A 20,908-nucleotide genomic window follows, 5' to 3' on the forward strand; every position below is an offset into this window, starting at 1 on the left:
TCCTGTCCCTTGTTCCCTGGGAGCAGAGCCAGATCCCCAACTGGCTCCACCCTCCTGTCAGAGAGTTGTCAAGATTGAGAAGGTCCCCCCTGAGCCTCCTTTTCTCCAGGTTAAGCCCCTCCAGCTCCCTCAGCTGCTCCTTATATGACTTGTACTTCAAAGGTCACCTCACCTTCAGGACGCCTCAAAGCTTCAACTTACCACCAGGATGGGACCAACAACCAAAAGTCAAGCCCATCAAGACACATTCCTCTATATGCCATTGTGTCACCAAGCCCGGATGATGCAGTGGGAAGGCATCAAGGCTCCTGGTACCAGGTGCCCAAGGCACCACCCACATGATGCTGCTCAACCCAGCAGCGAGCCAACAAATCCACCCCTCTCCTCTGCAGCTGGAGCCCCACCAGCCCCACCAAGACACTCTGCTCCTCTCCCTGCTGGGGAAGAGCCTTGCTCTTTTCCAAGCTCACTCTCTTCAGGAGAGCTTTTAGCCTTCCCTTTTGCATCCCGAGTTATTTACAGAGCTGTTTGGCAGCGCCAACTTACTGACATTAGGCAAGTTGAAATGCCACCACCAGCTTGCAGAAGAGTGTTGGAGTGCTAGCACCAGGGGGCTAAATTTCACTACTGCTGGGATATTTAGGTCAAGGACAGCAGGACATGCTACCATCCGGAAAAGACCCCTGGGATCTTATTGTTTGCACAGAGCTTATACAGCCTTGGGCTTCAGAGGTCTCCCAAGAGAGAGACCTACACACAGCCAACCAGGCTCCCCTGGGAAAGGGGGATAAGGCCGAAGGAAGCCAATGGGATTGAGCTGTGGGAAGAGAGTACGAGGTGGCCTCTCAGACCCCTGCACCACCAACACAACCTGGCCCAATCCAGGTAGTTTTCCACATTAGGCCCCTTTTGGTGAACGCGGCAATATTAAACCAAGCAAACAGCAATTTTTTTTTACTTAAGAATTGGGCACATGCTGTCCCTTGGTTTCCAGCCCTGGGATCTTCTGCATGTTGAGAGAAAAATTTATAGGTTTTAATTTAGTTATTTTTGGTCCCAGGACCTAATTTTGGAGCTCAGTAGCTTGGTAGGGCAACCAAAAGCCTTAGCAGTTCAGTGCAGGACAGGGAAACTGGCACTCTGCTGCTGATCTCAGCAACCCAGCTGGAGGGGCCTGGTTCTCCATGAAAACACTGGGAAATTGAACCCTGACTAGTTCCTCATCATCTGCAAAAGGCTTGGGAGTGACAAGGGCTGCACCAGAAATGACTAAGGGATTTTACCCTCAGCTCAAGTGTTTCAGGCCTTAGAAAAGAATGCTTCCTGAGCAGTTGAGTTCCCACCACAATGGGAGAAGGCACACAATTCCAGCAGGAACCACAGCCTCTCTCCATTGCAAGAAAGACTACACTTAGCAAAGACGACTTAAGTTACATTTCCCTGCTTCCCTCTGTATCACCTAGACACGTTCCTCCCAGAAACCAAACACAACAGCACTGCGAGTGCAGCGCTGCAGACCCTGAGGGCCAAGAAAAGCCTTGGCGACACATAAGGAGCCAAGGACACACTGGGGCATGTCAGCAGAAGGAGGTCTCACCAACACAGAGCTTCCATGAAGCTCTTGCTCCCACCTGAAAAAGTTGTCAGCGTTGGGGAGAGCTGGGAAGGGAAGAAAAGGGGTTGGAGTGATATCACTTTACTGCAGGAAGTACCATGTTGCTGGAAGACGATTTCATGGCCTCACTGCAAAAGCAGGACAGCCAAGGAGAAAAGAAATGGGGTAGGAGGCAGAGAACACCAATGCATCCATCCATGAGCATGGGGATGGCCCTCAGAACACTGGAGAATCGTACAGGACCAGGAGCATAAGGATGCTCAAGTGAGAAACAAGCATGGAAATGATGACTCTTCAGCCCAAAAACAGGCTGAAAGGGGAAAATGGACACAGTAGAAGAACCCCATAGAGGGCAGAGAAGGGGACTGAGGATCCACTCAATGCCTCTTCACCCACATGGAGAAAATAGCCACACATGGCAGTGCTGTGTGGCAGGGACCTGCTGCAGGATGCTATTGCAGAGCCCTCAGGCATGAGAGGGCTGAAATTCAGAAAGAAAAGGGAAAATAATCCCCCCAAAGAGCCGAAGGACCAAGTGCTCAGAAAGCTGCTGAGCCACTATGTACCAGAGCAGGGTGAAAGCACAGAGAAAGTATCACTGCACGCTCATTCTGTTCTTCTCCTCTTCCCCCAGCATCTGCTGCTGATGGAGACAGGATACGGGGCCAGATGGAGCTCGGCTGTATCAGGTCAGGCCATTCTCTGAGCGCTGTCTGACTCCTGCTCATGACAGGCCTTGGCCATGCTGGAGGAATTCCCTGTGCACAGCCCCACGTGCCTAAGAGGAATCAGAACCAGGACAGACTCTCCTTAAATGTGGATCAAGATCAGCTCCTTTCTGGGTCAGGCTGAAAGAACAGCACAGACTCTGAGGTGAGCTCATCAGGAAAGTCCCCAGGGGCAGTGGGGAAGGAAACCAGTTTAACTGGCTTCTGGTCTGGACAGTCCCAGACAAAACTGCTGAGCACCTAAGGGTTCCCCTCCCTTCGAATGGAAGAGGCTTGAGAGGAGAAAGCCTGGGACAACGCAGTCTCTGAGTCAAACAAAACCGGCCTCGAAGTCAGCAGCGTGCAGCAACAGCTCCTCTTCACAGCCCTGCTCCCCCACAGAGGGTGACCAGCAGTGAAACTCCCAACACCCCAAGAAGGATGCAGCCATGCCAGGAAGCCCATCCTGCAGGCACCTCACAACAAAACGCCATCTGGGCTTCCAGCAAAGCCAAGCCGTTGCTAAGTCGAGTTAGATTCACACAGGCGCCTCATGGAAATTTCCCAGAGCTCTGCTGTGTCATCCCAGGGACGCTCCCAGTCTCACAAAGGGTTAACCCCAGGTCTCCTGGAGCTCTGGGAATGGGAGTGGTGGGTCTCAGGAGAGAGCTGAAATGTTAGGAGTCAGCTCACCAGATTAATGCATTTCAGTTCAATTCTACTCTGCTTCTCACCGGCCAGCAAGCCAGGGAGTACACCAAGGATTTTTGCAGGTCACTGCTGAGCCCAAACACCCACTTCCCAGGGATAACAGAGCCATGTCAGGGAGACCAGCCCCGGTGGCGGGGCTCACCTGGACCAGGTGACTGGGGCGGTCAGGGCGGCCAGGGCTCTGCTGCTCAGCAGCAGCCTGTTTGCCCCCCTCCTTGGCACAACGGCACTGTGCACATAGGGTGAGTGGAGTCCCTTCTCCAGTCACGGACTCCAGAACACCTGAAGGGTCTCCTTCAAGGCCCCACAAAGCAGTGGTGGAGCCATGAAGAGCTCCCTCCTCACCTCAGCCCACTCCTCTAGCCCTCCCTTCCCTCTCCACCCGCAGAAGGCCACAGAGACCCCAGCGTTTCGTTCTGCTCTGCATGTTACTGTGCCAGATCGCCTGGCAGCAGCCAAAGCCTTCCTCAGGAATGAGGCACTGCATATCCTCCTGGGCCCACCTGGCACCGTGTTCCATGTCCCACTGGCCCTGTTTCCAGCCCTGGCTGTGCTGTCTACACCCAAACATCCTCCTCTCAGAAACCTCACCATCATGCACAGGCTTCCAGGACTGCCCTTCCCAGCCTCCTGCCACCACCTCTTGCCCACACATGGAGTAAGGGAAGGGACTCACAGGACAGGGGGATGAGAGCTTCCCCCCCCAGTTCATACTGGGAGAAAGCAAGGAGCAGAGGGAAGCCAGGAACCAAAGTCATAAAGCACAAGCACAGGCCAGGCTGCGCAGTGCCACACGTGGGCTGCCAGGCTCTATTTTAAATGCTGTGTGGCAAATATATGCAGGATGGAATCCAAGCTGGGGGATGGCGAGGGTGCTGGGCAGCAGAGGTGTTCAAAATTAGGAGCTGAGCTCAGGCAAGGATGGCTTCTGGGAGCAGATGGGGGAAGAGCCAGAGCTGGGACTGTGCAGCTGCAGTGCCAGGAAGAACAGCCCTATGGTGAGGTGTGAGGAGGGCTGTGCCCTGCTACCCTCCTGACAAGGAAGGACAGCAAGAGAGCTTTGACAGCCAGAGAAGGAGGGCTGCAACACCTGGGGCAACTGCAAGAGGAGCCTGGCTTCTTCTGTGGCACAGAGACCTCTGTCCCCCTTGGCACAGGTCCTGGCACGAGCGTCACCCCAAAGACACCTCAGTCCTCGGTGTACTTACAGGACAGCAAAGAGGAATTGATTTGCCTGCCTTTCACAAGTGGGGAAGGTGAGGGACTTGGGGAGACCAGGCCGAGCCCCAAACTGAGCCCTGAAAGCCTCCACACCTGCAAAACTGGCTCAGTTCATCTGGATCGACCCTGAAAAAGCTACCATCTCACTGTGCTTCACAAGATGTTCCCAACCAGCACCCCAGCATCCAGGCGCAGCGCGAGGCTCTGATGGGAGCTGGCAGATCTGGGATGGTACCTGCCCTACATTTCCAGAGCCGTCAGGTTGACAGAATGAGCAAGTTTTTATATAGATTTTGGTGGCAGCGGTTTTCTTCACCAGTGGCTGGAGGGGCGGGGGGAAGGAAGGGAGATGGAAAATATTTTTGTTTAAGCTCTTTTCTGCATTCCTGCTGCCAGAGTTGTGCATTACTCATGCGCCCCTCGTACCCAGGCTGGGTGCTCTGGGTTTTGCTCAGAAGGAAGGGGCTGTGGAGAATTAAGCAGTCGGTTAAATTATTAATAGTCTGTCGGGGGGTGCCCGCCCGGCCCCCACTGCCTTTCAGGGGGCTCCAGTGCCCCCCAGAGGCATCGAAACCAACTACAGCCCCGTGACAAACCCGTGGGCTGCTCTGCCCTACTTCAGGCCTGCAGCCACCCCATCCTCCTGGCCTGAAAACCACTAGAGACTCCTGGGACTGGGACGGGGCCACCTGCACCCCACCTCGCCCACCACGTGTTTAAACTGGGCAGGCGCCAAGGGAGCTGCAGGTGTTCCACCCCACCAGCGAGTCTGGGGTGGCAGGAGCAGTAAGAGGGAGAAGAGCCCATCAGGGAAGGCAGAAGTTGCAGCGGCAGCTGTATCAGCTGAAGGCATCTTCTTCTCATGGCAACACCCACGGGAAAGCTGCCACGCATGGCTTGGTGTTCAATGCCACAGCTGCAGGCTGCAAAACAACACCTGAGTGTCTGAGATCGGACAGGGGCCACTCTCCAGTGGTGCCAGGACACACTCAGAGGGTGGCACATGCGACGGCCGAGTTTCAACCAGGCTCTCACCACACACAGCAGAAACCATCCCTGTTGTCTCCAACACACTCGCTGTCAGACTCATCCTGCTCCACGAGCCCTCACCTTCCTTCCTGATCCCTCCCTCTGACATTTGTTTTCGGGCGGCTGAACTCTCCTTGCACCAGCTGCTGCCCCACAACAAAAGTCCTTGAGGCGAAACTTCACGGGGCAGTGAAGTAGATGTGGCCTGCACAGGGCCAAGCAGCTGGCACTCAGCCCAGCCCAGCTCCCTCTGCTCATGGCTTCACTGGGCCTCTAGTCTCTCCCTCTCTTCTCCACTGGGAGAAAGCTGAGCTGGACACACCCAGGCCACTGCTGTGCACTTTGGCAGGGCTTTTTTTGACTCGCTAATTTTGCCCAGGATCGGTGTCAGACTGGCAGCCCCAGGGACAATCCTCCTTTACCAGGAGAGCTCCAGCACAGGCATTGCAGGTGATCTCATTTTTGGCTTCTGGCTTATCTTTATCCTCTGGGATGCACATCAGTTACACCTAAGTCCCTTCTCCTCCTCCCATCGGACCATGTGACTCACCAGGCACCTTGCCAGTCCCCCTCCCTCCTCCCCCAATGGTGGCCACGCTCAGGCCCTTCCCCATCATGGCCTCCAGCCGAGGCTGCAGAACCTGACCCCAACATTGTCCTAGAATAATGGAATCATGGAATATCCTGAGCTGGAAGGCACTCACGAGGATTATTGAGTCCAACTCCTGGCCTTGCACAGGACAACCTCAACAATCCCACCATTTGCCTGAGAGCATTGTCTAAATGCTCCTTGAGCTCTGGCAGCCTTGAAGCCGTGACCAAGCAGCCTGTTCAAGTGCCCAACCATCCCCAGGGGCAGGAACCAAAGCTCTCCACTCCTGCCATGTATCATTCCACTGTTTCCAAGATTTTGGTCCTCAGACTGTTCCTTCCATATGCCAAAGGTCGACAGCCCCTAAGTCTGAGCTCTGAAATCTCTATGCCCCTCAGGGGCATAGGCCATCCCAGTCCTTCCACGATTTGGGGTTCTTCCAGTGGTCCACTTCCTTCTGGCAGCTTGCTCTTCCCCATAACATGTCCAAAACTGGCTGGGAGGACAGGGTTCACCAGCCTAAGCTTCCCTCCTCACCAAGCACCAGTGGGACAGCAGGGACAGGCCACAGCAGAGCCCCGCATACGGCCAGGACAGTTGTGGTGATCGGAGAGGGGCAGCGCAGCCATCACATGGGGTCTGACCACAGAACACACCAGAAAGGGGAGGAGGAGATGGAGTCTGCACAGCCAGCTCACAGCATCACTCCCCCAACTTGGTCAGCAAAGAAACACAGGAGCTTGAACCTCAATGGGCCATGAGGCCCTGAGCAAGGGTTGGGCAGCTCTTCCTTGGCCCAGGGTCAAGGTGATGCCCAAGGAAGGACGAGTGAACCCTGCACAGAACCTGCATTCAGGTACACGGTTCAGACAGGCCACCCTGGCCCTCTGGAGCTCACGTCTTGCTGCTCAGCGGACAGAGTCAGGCTGGAAGTGTCCCAGAAGCCATGGAAGGACTTTGACACAAGGACATTTCTGCACAAATGGAGGCTGCTTGGCACTGCTGGAAAGCCACCAAGCCTGGCTAAAGAGAAAACTCTGCAGCACTTGCTTGATCTTTGAAGCTGGCCCTGCTCTGAGCCAAGGGCTGGGCCAGAGACCTCTACAGGGCTCCAAACCCATTTGCTGCTGCAGCTGCCTGTCACACGGCCAGGCCTGCCAGTACCAACTTGTAGGTATTGCAGGTATCCGTGCACACTCCCAGACAGCTGCTGGGATGTCTCCCAGCACACCAGGGAGTCCAGCACTAACAAAAAGATTGCAGGCTGGTGCCAGGACTTCCATGTGAGCCTTAGCAAGTGCCAGAAGAGGGACAGTGCTCACCACAGGCAGTTTGTGGAGGAGCCACATGGCCCAGCCCAGCTTTGTGGGGCCATGTACGGGATGTGCCACCTTCCCTGCTCAGAGCAGAGTGGGAAACCCCAAACCACCCACAGGACAACAACTCCTGCCCTCCTGTGGGAAGTTACATGATGCCTCTGGCCCTGGAAGCCTGCAAGGGAAATCCTCACAGCTTCCCGAAGGGCTGAGTGCCTGCAGAAGAAGGTCAAAACCCAAAAAGGGCTGTGCAGGGAACAGTGGACACCCTGTCCATGGTTTTGCCTCCCCCCGCCAGGAGCATGAAGAAAGTAAGAGACCCTTACGTGGGCAGCTCTGCTGGGGCAGCAGCCCCCGAAGGCTCCATTGACACAGGGCTGGGGGCTGCAGCACCCTGGGCTGCGGCTGATTCCTGTGTGCCTGCAGCTCCCCCGGCATCTGGTGCTGGGATGTGCTCCGTTGTCTCCACCTCAATCTCCTGAGCCGCAGGGCACAGCTTCACCCTCTCAGCAGCTGCAGCTGCCTCCTCCTCCTCCTCCTTCTTCCTCAGCTTTGCCTCCAGCTCCCGGCGCCTCTTCTCATCATCCTGCCTGGCCATCCGCTCAAACACTCGGAATGCCTGGGAGAGAAAGAGCAAACTGAGTGAGCAGCACTGCCAGCTCTGCCTGGGATGCCGAGCAAAGGAAAGGAGCAGCATCACACACTTGGGGCACCTACTCCTTCCTGCCTTTCCTCTCTCCGCACCACACACCTACCTCGAGCTGCTTGAGTCACCAACAAAAACAGCTGGTGACTCTTTGAAAAGTTCCATGGCCATGTCAAGCACGCCTCACAAACTCCTGGGAGCATTTTGGAATTTTTTCTAGGATTGTGTTCTTGCAGCCAACCTCACACCAGCCTGGGAAGAGGGCTGGTTACTCCAGGGAAAAGCAGAGCGGTGAGATTCAGCTCTTGACTGGGAGGGGGTTCCAAGGGAGCCTCCCCATACCCCAAATTCCGGGACTCACCCAGGGACCATTTGCAAGCCTGGACTCAGACAAAGTCTCCAACAGGCAAACAGGATGAGCTGCCCCAGGAGAAGCTGCAGGACAACTGAGCTGGCACTGACTGTGCCCAAACGGACAGGTGCAGGAGAAGATGTGATCCCAGGAGATGTAATCCTACCCCACAGGTGGCTTCTGGCCATGCCTGTCCAGTGCAGGCTGGAGGTCAGAAGTGAAGCCCACAGCCGTGTCTGCAGCAAGGGCTGATGGCGACTCAGACCCTGCACCTGCTCCTTGAAAGGGCTGCAACTTCTCCCACCTGAGTGCCAGGCCTTTGGCACTGTAAACATGAAAAGTGTGCAAGCATCAAACACAGCCCTCCTTTGCTTCCCAGGAATATTCTGGAAGCAGATTTAGTTCTTCCAGCAGTGTACCGACACACCTGCTTGATTTGAGTCTTCCTCTGGGTCCAGGAGGTGCAGGACAAAGGACATGGCCCAGAGAGGGCTCCTGCCAGCGCAACCACAACAGGACAGAAACTTGTGCCACTTACCCCGGCCTTCCTCCCCAAGCAATGAGCAGAGGGGAGGATGTGGGAAAGGTGAGTGCCAGCCCTGCATGGATCATGCAAAGCAACACCCCAGAACTGTGTCCCCTGGGCTGCAGTCGAGCCAGGATGAGGAGGAATGAGCCCCTTCCACACTGTCCCCACACTCTGGGTACCTCTGGTTGCAGCCATGAGGCCACCCTGCCTAAGACCTTCCCATGGCAGGAATGCTGCACCTCCTCCCTTGTGCCCAGCCCCAAACAGTCCCGGGGGGACACCAGACAGGAACCCCATCAGCACTGCCCCTCTGCCCAACAGTTTGAGCTCCATGCCATCCCTCTGCAGCCTGAGCACCCTCTGGGGTCCCCCTAATCCAGAGAGGCCATCAGGGGCTACCCTGGGGGGTGATGAGGACCCCCATGTGCCACGGGGCACTGCAGGGAGGGGCAGGACTCCTGTCCCCCCACCCATGTCACGTCGGGCCTGATGCACCTGGGAAAGAAAACTCATCCAGGCCGAGCAGACAAACACCCCAAACCCAGCCTCACTCTAAGTTTTACGAGCTCGTTTCCTCCTTGCCAATGAAAATTAATAACACGCCAGAGGACCCCAAGTCAAAGCTCCTCCAACACCGAACCAGGTAGCTCAGGCGTTTTGCCCCCTCCCGTCCAGGAGCGGGACCAGCGCAATGCCGGCCACAAGCTCTCGCTAAGCGGAGCTCAGACGTACTTCCCCCCACGACTCCCGGGTTCTCATCTGCCTCCTGCCTCTCTCTGGCCTGTCTACTCCCACGGCTCCTGGTGGCAGCTCCCTGAGTCCACCCTGGCCCGGTGCGCCCGGGGCCAAGCTCCGAGCAGATGTCGCACCCGGGCTCTTCCCACCGGGGTCTCGGGGTCCTCGCCTGCCTCCGGGGCTGCTCATCTTCCTACGAGGGTGACGCTTCCCCCCGCTTCAAGGGACCTCTCCTGCCTTCCTCTGCGCTTCTCCAGGCAGCGCTGTGCTGCCCGACCCCCGCCCCAGATCCCCCGCCCTGCCCGGACCTGACCCCGCCGCCGGTCCGACACGGACACCGCCCGGCCGGGGAGACACGGCCCGTTCGGCTCGGCCCCGAGCAGGGACAGCGCCGGCCGCCAGCACGGCCAGGCTGCGTCATCCCCCCGGGCCCCGCCGGTACCTGCAGGGCCATGGCCTGCGCCGCGCCGGGCGGGAAGCCCAGGCGGTCCCCGGGCCGCAGGAGGAGCCGATAGAAGTCGGTCTTGCGGTACAGGAAGCCGAAGAGGATGCGTAGGAACTCCTCCACGTTGCCGACATGCTGCAGGATGCCCAGCAGCGCCTGGTCGTACATGTCGGTGAGCGCGGCCTCCATGGCGGCCCCGGGCCCGCTGTCACGGCAACGAGTTCGGCCCCGCTTCCGGTCCGCCCGGAACCCGCCCCGCGCACATGTATTCCGGCCTCCCCGGAGGCCCCTCCCGCCCCGCTGGGGGTTCCAAGGCATTCCCGGTCCCCCAGTGGCACCGCTGGGACCTCCTGTCGCCTCCCAGCACCAGAGGACTCCCAGACCCCCGCCCCCATGTCCCCAGTGTCCCCCTCCCCATATCTTCCATGTCCCCCACGTCCCCGGCCTCCCCCTCCCCTCGCCATTCCCAGCTCTGCCCCCACGGGGCGGGCGGGGCCGGGGCTGCAGGACCCGCTCCGAACCTCCAGGGGGCGCCCGGGCGCCGCCGCCGCCGCTCGGGGGCGGGGCCAGGGCCGGGCGGTGGGGGCGGAAGTGACGTACCCGGGTCCGTCATGGCGGGGGCGAGCGGCGCTGCGGTACCGGCGGTGCCTGCGGTCGGAGCCGGGGGAACTCCCCGAGCCGTCCCCTCGCTCCTGTCCCCCGGACTCTGGTCTGGTGTCACCCCGCTCACTGTGACTCCTCGGCCCGTTCCTCACCTGACGGAGGATGGGTTTATCCAGCCGTGTGCGGGACGTTTGGTCCAGAAAGGTCCCGGGACAGACCGTATCAAAACTACCGATACCAAAAATTATTCCATCAGCTGCTCCCCTTGATCGACTTGATCAAGGCTGCGACCATCCAATCAACTCACCCACCAGACGTGCATCCAACACCCCCTGAAAATCCACCTCTCCAGGGCAGAGAAGGGTGTTGGGGGTGCCATGTCCACAACCCAGAGAGGTGCCACCCGGAGCCCGCCCTTTGTCCCCGGGTGGAGTTGCTCCATCGCAGAAAGCTGGTCAGGCAGGACTTGTGGTTGGTGAACCTGTGCTAGCTGTCCTGAATCACCTCCTGCCCTCCATGGGCCTCAGCAGAGCTCCCAGGAGGATCTGTTCCAAAATCTTCCCAGGCATAGAGCTGAAGCTGAGGAGTTGGTAGTTCCCAGAGTCTAGGTATTTCTCTTCAAACAGTCAGACATAGATCCTGTTTATGAACATTTTAATGTCTCTAGTAACTGCCCCAGGGCAGTGGCACTGTGGCCCAGCATGGAGATGGCCAGTGAAGGTGGGTTGGTGCCGGTCCACTGGAGACAGAAGCTCTGAGGGGCAAAGAAACAGCTGCATGGTGCCCCTCCAGACCTGGGCAAGTGGGAGCCGTGCTGGGCTGGGGGGAACCTCAGGGGCACCCGCTGAGCTGGCCCCCATTGTGGACGTCCCCGAGCTCTGTGCCCAGCCTGTCGGGAGCTGCTGGCCAGGGCAGTGGGTGCTGCTGGGCCAGTGGGATGGGCAGCAAATCAGGTAGGAGAGAGGAGAGGTGGCCCCAAGGAGCTGCTTGCCCTGAGCCAAGGACTTTTCTGTATCTCATGCTCTGCCAGGGAGGAGGTGCACTAAAATCTGGGAGGGAGAATGGCTGGGACAGCTGTCCTGAACTGGCCAAGGGGATACTCTGTGCCATAGAACGTCATGCCCAGTGTGGGGGAGTTACTCAGAACAAAGGGCTGATAGGGGTTTGGGGACTGGCTTGGCATTGGTTAGCAGGTGGCGAGCAGTTGTAATGTGCATCACTTGTTTTCTTGTGTGTTCTTTCCCTCTCACCATCTCCTTTTTATTACTATTATTGTTATTATTATTTTCCTTCATTTCAGTTATTAAACTGTTTTTGTCTCAGCCCACAAGTTCTATTTTCTTTGCTTTCCTGACTATGCTCATTATCCTGTTGGGGCAAAGTAAATGAGCAGCTTCATGGTGCTTAATTGCCAGCTGACAGTGCTCTTTGATGACCGATGTGGAGCATGAAGGGTTTGAGATAATTCCCAGGTGCCAGCTCCTGACTCCTCCAAGGGAACTCCAGGAAGTGTTTGGTCCATACCAGCAGCTGCCTGACACCCTCAGGCACTTCCAGGAGCACTGGGATTTGCTCTGGAGACAGGTTAAGTCCCAGGTAGTCTCTGCAGTGTTTTCTAGAGCAGCTCTTGTACTAGTTCGAAAACAAACTAGTGGGAGACACCAAGTCAGAATAACAATTTAATAGGGAAATAAAAGGAGGGGGAAAGAAAAAACAATAAAAGCGGAAAACACTGGGTTAAACTGACAGAGATAGGATACAACCTGGCACCCTGTTAGGCAGGGTGGTGGTGGCAGTCTGGTAGAATGGTGGCTGCAGTCCTCCCGAAGTGGTGATCCTGTAGAAAAAAGGGTCTGCTCTTCCTCAGAAGGTCCAGTGGTGGCTGTGTAGCTCCTGTCCTCTGGAAATCCAGTGGAAAGGGGTTGTCTCTGGTGTTCAGAGTCCCAGATTATATCCACGATGGGATGCTTGGTTCCTCCCTCTGGGTGGAGCATCTCACAATGGGGTAATGAGTCATGAGGCCAAGTGTTGATTAGGCTCATTAACAGAAGATAATCCGGAGGGAGTTATCTCTGAGTCAGACAGGAGGACAATGATGGGCCATGAACAGAAAGATGGTCTGGGGGGAGGAGGCAAGGAAACACTGCCCCACCTGATTTCAACAGCTCATGAGGATGGTGATAGAATACAGTGCAACCCAGGACAGCTCTCCAGAGAACCCTGTGTACGCTGGGGAAGGGCTGAACCTGGTGGCTCTGCTTGACCTGTCACCAGCAGCCGGGGAATATTTGGGTGCACCGTGGAGATGGCAGAATGTTGCTGGTAGAAGCCCCCTGTGAGGTCACAAAGCCAGGCCGTGGTGTGCAGTGTAGGTTGGGTGTCACGGGCTTCAGCAGCAGTGGCAGGAGCAGCAGCAGCTGCATCATGGTGCAGGCACGGTGGGCCCTAACTCTTGTCCTCCTCCTGGTGGCCCTCCCAGCCCAGGATGCTGGGGCTGCTCCACGGCAGGCACAGGCAGTGGGTAGGTGGGCAGGCCAGGGCCAGCACCCAGCTCTGACAGATCCTGATGAGCAACAGCAACTTGGAATTCAGCTGACACACTTTCTCTCTAAAACACCGGAGCGTGAGGCTGTGCCTCAGGAGGAAGCACCTCAGGAAGGCCGTCAGGCAGTGCCAGTCCCTGAGGAAAACACCAGGGCCTTTCACACAACGAGTGTGTCAGGTAATCGCTGTCCTTTGGCCATTGAGATCCCCGGGTGTGTGCAGCAGCAGCAGCAGCCAAACTGTCAGTGCAGAGCCAGGGCTCTGCCAGCAACCAGGAGTGGCTCTGGGGTGACTGTCACCTCTGGGGTGCAGGTTGTTGCTGTTGCTGTGCCAGGGACACACGCTCGGACGCTCTGTGGGTGCAGCGAGATGCTCACCACCTCTCACACGCCGTTCTCAGGGATTTCAGAACTTTGCTCTTTTGGGAATGAGGCCACCTGGACACCCCTCAGCAAATGATGGGAAATGTGACTCTGGGTCTAATGTCCCTCCCCCAGCACCTGCGTCCCAGACCTTGCTGTGAGACCCTGGAGGCCCTACCACAACAGAGGGGCATCCCTCCTTGGCACTGGGGTCCAAAGGGGTGCACTCTCAGAGCCGGCATGGCTTAAGGGGACCCTACATTGTCCTCCTGCAAACGCTTTGCCTGAGCCATGCTGACACTTTACTTTTCCCTGATCCTTGACAGTGCTGGCCAACCCTGGGGAAGGCCCCCATGCCAGGATATAGGAATGCTTTCAAAATTACTCAGGCACTGGGCAGCCCTGCCAGAGGTTGTAAATGGGAGACAAGTCCTGAAAGCTGGGGGCAGGCAAATGCTGCCCATACTGCAGAGGGCACTTCAGGCAAGGGAGAGGGAAGTTCAGGTATCTCCCTAGAGGGCCTGACTGCATCCCCTTGGGGTATGGGTGCTGGGCTGGAGAGGGAGAGCTGGGGGTAGCTCTCCTTGACACAGGGATGGGTTTTGTCCATCTCACTCCAAGGGGTGATTGGTCAGACAGCTGTGCTCCCCCCATGCTCTCTGTCCAGCCCCCTGAGTCCTTCCCAGGGAGACAGCAATATCCTTCAGCATCAGACAGAGTCTCCATCCAGGGCAGCACCTGCCAAGCCTCAGAAGGGAAGATGAGTGAGCACAAGAGAAATTGTGGGCAAATGTGAAGGATCCCCGGGAACAGGGAGCAAAGCCTGGGTGTGCTGTGTTCTTCCTTGATCCCCTTCCCTGTTCTGTTGTTCCATCAGGACAGATGGTGCTCCAGGGTATGCAGGGAGCTCCTTGCCAGGGGGAGGTCTGGTTGCAGCTGTGGGCACAGGGAGGGCTTTCCCAGCTTCTCGGTTGGACCCTGCACTGGAAGACCCCTGGCACTGCAGGAGTCACTGGTTGGTCCTGACCGACTGCAGAGCCTGAGCTCTGCTTCCCGGGCTTGCTGGAGGGAAAATGCAACTTTACTCTTTCCAATAAGGTCCAGAGTATCAAGATGGAAGGAGACAATCTTCCCTGGAGACATCCAAAGTGCTACATGAAATCCTGAGGGAGATGAGGGTGATACTAGCAGGTGGGTACAGGTCACTCCTAACCAGCACAATGGGGCAGCGGAGGTTTCAGGTGCATGTAGGGGCACACCGTAGCACCCCCGCCCACACCTCAGTCCCTCACTGCAGGCACCCTCCATGTCATGCCCTGCGGGTATTGGTGAGCTGCAAGGGTGGTCCAGAGTCCCTACTGCCAGTTGTGTCTCCAGCTGAGTCCCAGGGACTGCATTTGCCCCAATCAGATCATCCCTGGCTGGAACACAAGAGAAATTGTGGGCACATGTGAAGGATCCCCGGGAACAGGGAGGAAAGGCAGACACTGGAAGAACAGGATTGTGGCCACTCCAAAGTGTAAGCAAAGCTGAGAGGAGAGAGAGGGTCCAGAGAGCATGGACTAGCAAGACATTCGGGAGTTCCCTTGGTTTCTACCGAAGCCATAGAAATGTTGCTGCCAACAGGATATCCCCTCATTCAGAGATGCTAATGAAGTGGGAAAGAACTTTTGTTGGCAATGTCAGCTCTCCGGTGAGATTGCCAGAGGTGTGCAGGGCACACTAACATGCAGAATTGTTCCTCCAGGTGTGAAGAGCCTGAGCCTCAACAGCGCTGTCAGCAGGAGATCCACCAGCACTGGGAATGGCAGAGCAGACCCAGCCGATGAGGATGATGATGAGGATGATGATGTGGATGGTGGGGCAAAGCCATACCTTGTAGTGGGCAGGGCAGACCCAAATGCCGTGGATGCTGATAATTTCCAGAAGTACTGCATCGAAGGCATCGTGGCGGTCCTTGGCTCGATGCTGCTGGGAATGGTGCTGTGTTGTGTACTCCACGTGTGGAGGAAGAGGAGAAAGTGAGTTGGTGGGGCGGAGTGGAGCTGCCAAACCGGTATTGAGTGGCACGAGGCATTTCAAGCTCTGGTGCTCTGGGTGCCCAGCAAGTCACTGTGGAGATTGGAGCTGTGAGCTGGCGCCCTGTGCTCTCCCCAGAGCTCTCTGTGCCCACAGCTCACCGGTGCAGATGGGTGCCCAGAGCCCGTGGGGCACCCAGTGCTGCTCCTCACCCTCACACCCGCCCCACGCCCCGGCCGGGCCTCAGCAGCTTCCTCTCCACAGGCGCCTCGCAGCTTCCAAAGCCAGTTCGGAGCGCCCAGACAGCCGGACAGAAGCCAGCAGAATATTTGCAGGAGTATAAATAAAGATCAGCAGCACAATCAACTGTGTTCTACTGGCAGCAAACTCCCATGAGTGCCACTACACCCTTCAGAACCCTGGGGGTCCCCTGGGTTCTGAGGGGGTGTGGGGGGCCCCACAACACCACTGAATCTAACTTGCCACTGATTCTAATTTTTTCTAATTTGATTTTCACTGCATGATCCATGCTGTAAGCAATACAGTGACCCCGCACATCACAATTTGTTGTGTTTTTGCAAATTCATATTAATTCCACCTGAACATGAGGAAGAACTTTTCTGTGCAGGTGACCATACACTGGAACAGATTGCCCAGGTTGCGGAGTCTCCCCCATCTGTGATATTCCAGAACTGTCTGGACACAGTTCTGTACAATGTGCTCTGGATGACCCTGCTTGAGGAGGGAGGTGGGACCAGATGACCCCACTGTTGTTCCGTTCAACCTTATCCACAATGTGATTCAAGTTTGTTTTCACTCATACCTTTGCCAGTGATTCACCAGCATGCAGTGAGTGGAAGGGGTCTCCCATGCAGGGGAGGCACCCAGTGAGATTTTTTCATATGCTTGGGCACCATCTCCTGGAGGGATGCATGGTGAGGAAAGGAGCCGGGTGAGTGAGCTGGGGCAGACCTTGACAGGGCTTTTTCCATCCCAGCTTACTGGGACACCAGGAAAAGGTGGGCTGCTTGTGCAGGCATCCCCTGTGTCTGGCTGCTGTCCAGAACAGGCACTGAGTGCTTCCCAGCCTCCAGCAACACTTAGACCCAGGAATATTATATATATATTCTCTTCTATACCTTCTGCCATGACATGTTAACACTCTGTAGTTCATGCATTTATTCTGAACCTGCTTTCCTGTTGCTCCAATTAACCAAACTATTCATGAATCTGGATCAATTAAGTTCTCACAGACCATGACTGCACTTACAGTGCCCAGTTGGTGATATTCTGAAATTTAGCCTTCTGATTTCTCAGGACCAGCTGGAACACAAGGGGGTTTGTTTCCTGCCAAATTTCTAAACTCTTGCCAGTGGACTGTGGCAGTGGTACTAGAGGGCTCCAGAGCCCTTCGATTGGCATTGCTTGTTGTGACATCCCTGACCTGCCCTCCTTATCCCTGTGCACCCAGCCATCCCTGCTTTGGCAGTGCCAAAGAGACACCTGGGTGATGCCATGCAGGGCTGTGGAGGTCCCTGGGCAGAGGCTGGGGCTCAGCCAGGGCCCAGAGGTAATCCTTCGCTGTGGATACAATATGCTGCTAGCAAGAACTTCTCTTGCTTCTTTCCAGTTCCGTGGGATGCTTTTGTCTCTCACAGAAGATATTAGTAGAGTTCTATTACCGCAGGCCTGGGCCCTAGGGTATATCACCGTGTCCCGCAGCCATAGGGAGGAGGAGGAGAGAAGATCCAGCAGGCAGGAATTGCGCAGCGAGGTTTATTCATTTAATTATTTTACAAACTCTTTTATAGACTTTTTTCTTCATAGTCTAATTGGACAAAGGATCAGCCCCCCCTTGGGGTGATTGGCTAAAATCCTAAAACATCCATTGTCAAAATATTTTTCTACTATACCATAAACAAGACTTTTCAAGGTTGCAGGTGGCTTGGTTGTTTACATTCCCTGCTACCTCTTCTGTGAGAGAGAAAAGTCTCTCACGGACTTAGAAAATAGCAAGAAAATCCTCGCTAGCAGCATTTTTGTATCATCTACAGAGTTCTATAAGCACACCTATAGAACACCTGCAACCTTGCAAAGCTTTGCTTATAGTACAGTAGGAAAATATTTTGACGATGGATGTTTTAGGATTTTAGCCAATCCCCCCAAGAGGTGGCTGATCCTTTGACCAATTAGACTATGAAGAAAAAAGTCTATAAAAGAGTTTGTAAAATAATTAAATAAATGAATCTTGCTGCACAATTCCTGCCTGCGGGATTTCTCTTCTCCTCTCTACCACTGCGGGATACCGTGATACTTCACCACCATCGTAGCTGCTTGCCACCACAAGCATGAGAAGTTCTGGCAAGGCTGGAGACACACACAGAGCTGCCAGGGAAGGTGAAGGAGGAGGAATGTGGCATCTGGCCCTCCCCTTCCACCCTGGCGAGCCCATCCTTTCAAGACATGGTTCCTCTGCCAGTAATGGGACTTGCAGAAGGTGGCAGGAGATCTCACCCTCCCCTGTGTGCACACAGACACCTTAGGGTGTCCATTGGGCTTGTGGGGAAGGCTCTGATCTGAGGACATAGTTTGCTGGAGTCCCCATCCCTGGGGGGATTTAACAGGATTTAACAGCTGTGTGGATGTGGCACCTGGGGACACGGGTTAGTGGTGGTCTTGGCAGTGCTGGGGAATGGCTGGACTCGATGGTCTCAGAGGGCTTTTCCAACCCAAACAATCCTGTGATTCTATTCATCTCACATCTCTCTTGCACTGCAGGGCAGCAGAAGAGGATTTTGGGAAGGTGACCAGAGCCATCATCCTGGGAGGGGAAAGGATTGGCACAGGAGCAAGCAGAGATCCCTTGGTTTAGGTGGGGGTCTGTGGAGGAGATGTCAGCATGCACAGAGACACGGAAGGGACTCTGAGCATCCCAAGAGGAAAAGGAGGAGACATGAGTGATCCAGACTGGTGAATAAAAGAGATCTGAGCATGAGCAAAGGAGAAATGGAGGGTCAGAGTGGACACAGTGGGCAGAAGAAAGAGGTGTGACTCGGCACTGGGGAAAGAGGGGAGATGTGAGCTGGCTGGGGGGCCAGAGCAGCGTTGGAGGGGAAGTGGTGTGCTCTGGGTGTGCAGGGAGGGGTGATGTCGGCACATGTGGCAGGGTTGTGAGCAGCGGAACAACTTTTGGGGTGAGGTAAGGAGAGGGAGATCATTCAACAGTTAAGTCACGGGGAAAACACTTGACTCGGGAAAATTAGTTTTAATTTATTACCAATTAACAACAGAGCAGGACAACATAAAATAAGAGGATCGGTCAGGAGTGGAGCCAGGGTAGCCGGGTGCTGGGGGGTTTCCGGAGACTGCTGGTGACACTTACGAGGTCCACAGTGTGCCAGCGAGTGTTGGGATGCCCAGTGATGCTGCTGAACACCAGGGCACGTGCAGGGACCTGCAGGTCAAAGCCAGCACCAGGACCGGAAGGGCCAATGCCAAGCAGGTGGATTGCAAGGCAGGCTCAGCATCCATCAAAGGCTCCCAGTGCAGGAGTTACAGACTTACTGGTGTTACTGGGGCGGGGGGGATGTAGCCTCTGGGTTTGCATGTGAGATGGCCACAGGCTGGAGTGTTTCCCAGGGCGTTCCCAGCAGCTGCCAGAGTGCTGCCTCACTGCTTTAAGTGCCTCCAGTGTCACAGTCCCACTGCTCAGGAGTGGGACTCAGCGTAGGAGTGAAGCTGACAAAGGTCTGAGGGTCCCCTCCCAGTGCTAGGAACCTGCAACGTATTGGCCTGGGGGCATCTTGAAGGGCACCCCTCCTGCTCCTTCCCAGCACATCCTTGGCCCTGCACCCCATCTCTTCAGTGCTGCACCCGTGTGATCGATGCTGCTCCCCATGTGCAAGGCTCTGTACTCCCTTTTGCTCAGTGCTACACCCTTCCGCACTTGGCCACACCCCTGCACACTCTGTGCTGTGCCCCACGTTTGGTGCTGCATCCTCCATACTCAGTGCCCTGGTGCCGCACCCCGTATGCCCAGTACTGCTCCCCAGACCTGCCTCTACCCCTGCAGGGGTGTAGATTCATCTGGATCCCTTCTCAGCTTTGGGGATACGGGGCTATGGGACCTGGGGGCCCAGGGCACGTATCCTCCCAGCTTCATCCAGGGACTCCTGCCTCAGTTTCCTCCCCAGTTCACACATCTAGGGCAGATGGGGACACCCAGTGGTGACAGGAATGTGGAGTGGGGGGAGGGTAAGGGTGTGTGGTCATTCCCTGCTACTGCTTTGGCGAGCTGAGAGTAGCAAGGGGTCCCCAGGCTCCAGGTACACGTACCTCCTTACCCCCCAAGCTCAGCGTGGGCTGTGCTGTGGCTCTGCACACCCAGTGCTGCACGTGGCCTGGGACACAGGGCCCATGGGGACACAGGATGGACTCTGGCCGGGTGACGCAGGGGCAGCGATGCAGCAGGGCTGGGGCATCCTGGCCACTTCCCCCCCGCACCAGGTGCCATCTGCAACCCCTTGTCGCCAGTGTCTCCATGACGTGATGGCCTGTGATGGCCCAGCCGTGGCCAGCCCCCAGCCGCTGACCCGTGCAGCACACAATCCCTGGCCAGATACCCCAGCTTCCTGTGCTGGCTGACCCGCTGCCCTGGGGCTGCCTGTGGCCTCTGAGCCGTGGTTCCTGCTGGGCAATGGTCACCCCAAGATGCGAATGGGCACTGGCGCTCACCCTGCTCGGGGCACACATGTGCCCCCAGCATGTGCATGTGCATATGGGGGCTGTGTGTGCACACACGTTCACAGAGGGCTGCGCGCTACCTGAGTGCAGGGGTTCACCCCCACCTGCTGTTACCCAGGCTGGAAGTGCTGGGGGGGACCCAGCAGGACCTCCTGGGACCTTGCAGGATCCCCTAAGCTGCCAGCACTCAGCTGTGGATGCTGGTGCCATGGTTGGTCCTGGTGGATACTGGTTTCAGTGTCCACGTGTGGCCTTTGCTGAGGCCAGTGCATACCCTGGGCTGGTGCTGGTCTCAACCAGTGCAGGCACAAGGCCCACGTGTGATGCCAGTTCAGCGCTGGAGTGGGACTGAGCCACGCTGGAGTGCCAGCCCGGTGGTCAGCAGCTCAGTGCCCGCCTGGGCTGGTGCAGCACTGTTGCTGTGCCTGGCACAGGCTGGTCATGCTGGAGCTGAGCAGAGCCGTGCCACATGTGGGCCAGACCCACACGGACCCACACCCGTGCCAAACTGTGTCGGGCTGTGCTGGAGCCCAGTCTGGGCCCTCACAGGTGCTGGGCTGTGCCCGTGCCACACTGGAGCAGAGCCCACATCGGTGCCAAGCTGTGCCAGACGTGCCCGAGCCCAGTCAAGGCCACACCCGTGCGGGACTGAGCCGGACGATGCCAGGGCAGAGCACACATTCGCGGCAGGATGTGCCACACAAGTGCTGGGCCGTGCCAGAGTCGAGTCAGCCCACTA

General features: G+C 56.6%; 2 protein-coding genes across 5 annotated transcripts in view; one reads left to right on the forward strand and one right to left on the reverse strand.

Annotated features, from left to right (window-relative positions):
* The window catches only part of NUDCD3 (NudC domain containing 3), a 30,171-nt gene extending 19,940 nt beyond the window's left edge, over positions 1-10,231 (reverse strand). For all 3 annotated transcript variants that reach the window (XM_042029528.1, XM_042029527.1, XM_042029529.1), the window contains exons 1-2: positions 9,896-10,231; positions 7,518-7,810 (exon numbers count right to left, since the gene is read on the reverse strand). In XM_042029528.1, coding sequence (XP_041885462.1) covers positions 7,518-7,810; positions 9,896-10,216 — 614 coding nt within the window. In that variant the 5' untranslated portion in view covers positions 10,217-10,231. The remainder of the gene's footprint in view (positions 1-7,517; positions 7,811-9,895) is intronic.
* A 496-nt stretch (positions 10,232-10,727) lies between these two features.
* Positions 10,728-15,989, forward strand: LOC121665417. Of its 2 annotated transcripts, none has more exons than XR_006016351.1 (4): positions 10,728-11,109; positions 14,506-14,598; positions 15,155-15,428; positions 15,691-15,989. XR_006016351.1 is itself a non-coding variant. In XM_042029554.1 (4 exons), the coding sequence occupies exons 1-4, from the start codon at positions 12,815-12,817 to the stop codon at positions 15,767-15,769; spliced, it is 855 nt and encodes a 284-aa protein (XP_041885488.1). In that variant the 5' UTR covers positions 12,615-12,814; the 3' UTR covers positions 15,770-15,989. The 2 variants fall into 2 exon arrangements, 1 of the variants encoding a protein (XP_041885488.1); XM_042029554.1 differs by lacking the exon at positions 10,728-11,109 and adding an exon at positions 12,615-13,223.
* Positions 15,990-20,908: the final 4,919 nt, after the last annotated feature.

This window comes from Corvus kubaryi, unplaced genomic scaffold, assembly GCF_017639235.1.
Source record: "Corvus kubaryi isolate FWS band 111438036 unplaced genomic scaffold, C.kubaryi_AGA036_p1.0 37326, whole genome shotgun sequence".
Classification (NCBI taxonomy): domain Eukaryota; kingdom Metazoa; phylum Chordata; class Aves; order Passeriformes; family Corvidae; genus Corvus; species Corvus kubaryi.

Excerpts from the sequence above, each read along its gene's own strand:
- LOC121665417 (XM_042029554.1), top strand. The coding sequence starts at position 12,815 with ATGTTGCTGGTAGAAGCCCCCTGTGAGGTCACAAAGCCAGGCCGTGGT. Across the intron at positions 13,224-14,505 it reads TCACACAACGAGTGTGTCAG|GTCCAGAGTATCAAGATGGA; the intron begins GTAATCGCTGTC and ends CTTTCCAATAAG. Across the intron at positions 15,429-15,690 it reads GTGTGGAGGAAGAGGAGAAA|GCGCCTCGCAGCTTCCAAAG; the intron begins GTGAGTTGGTGG and ends TCCTCTCCACAG.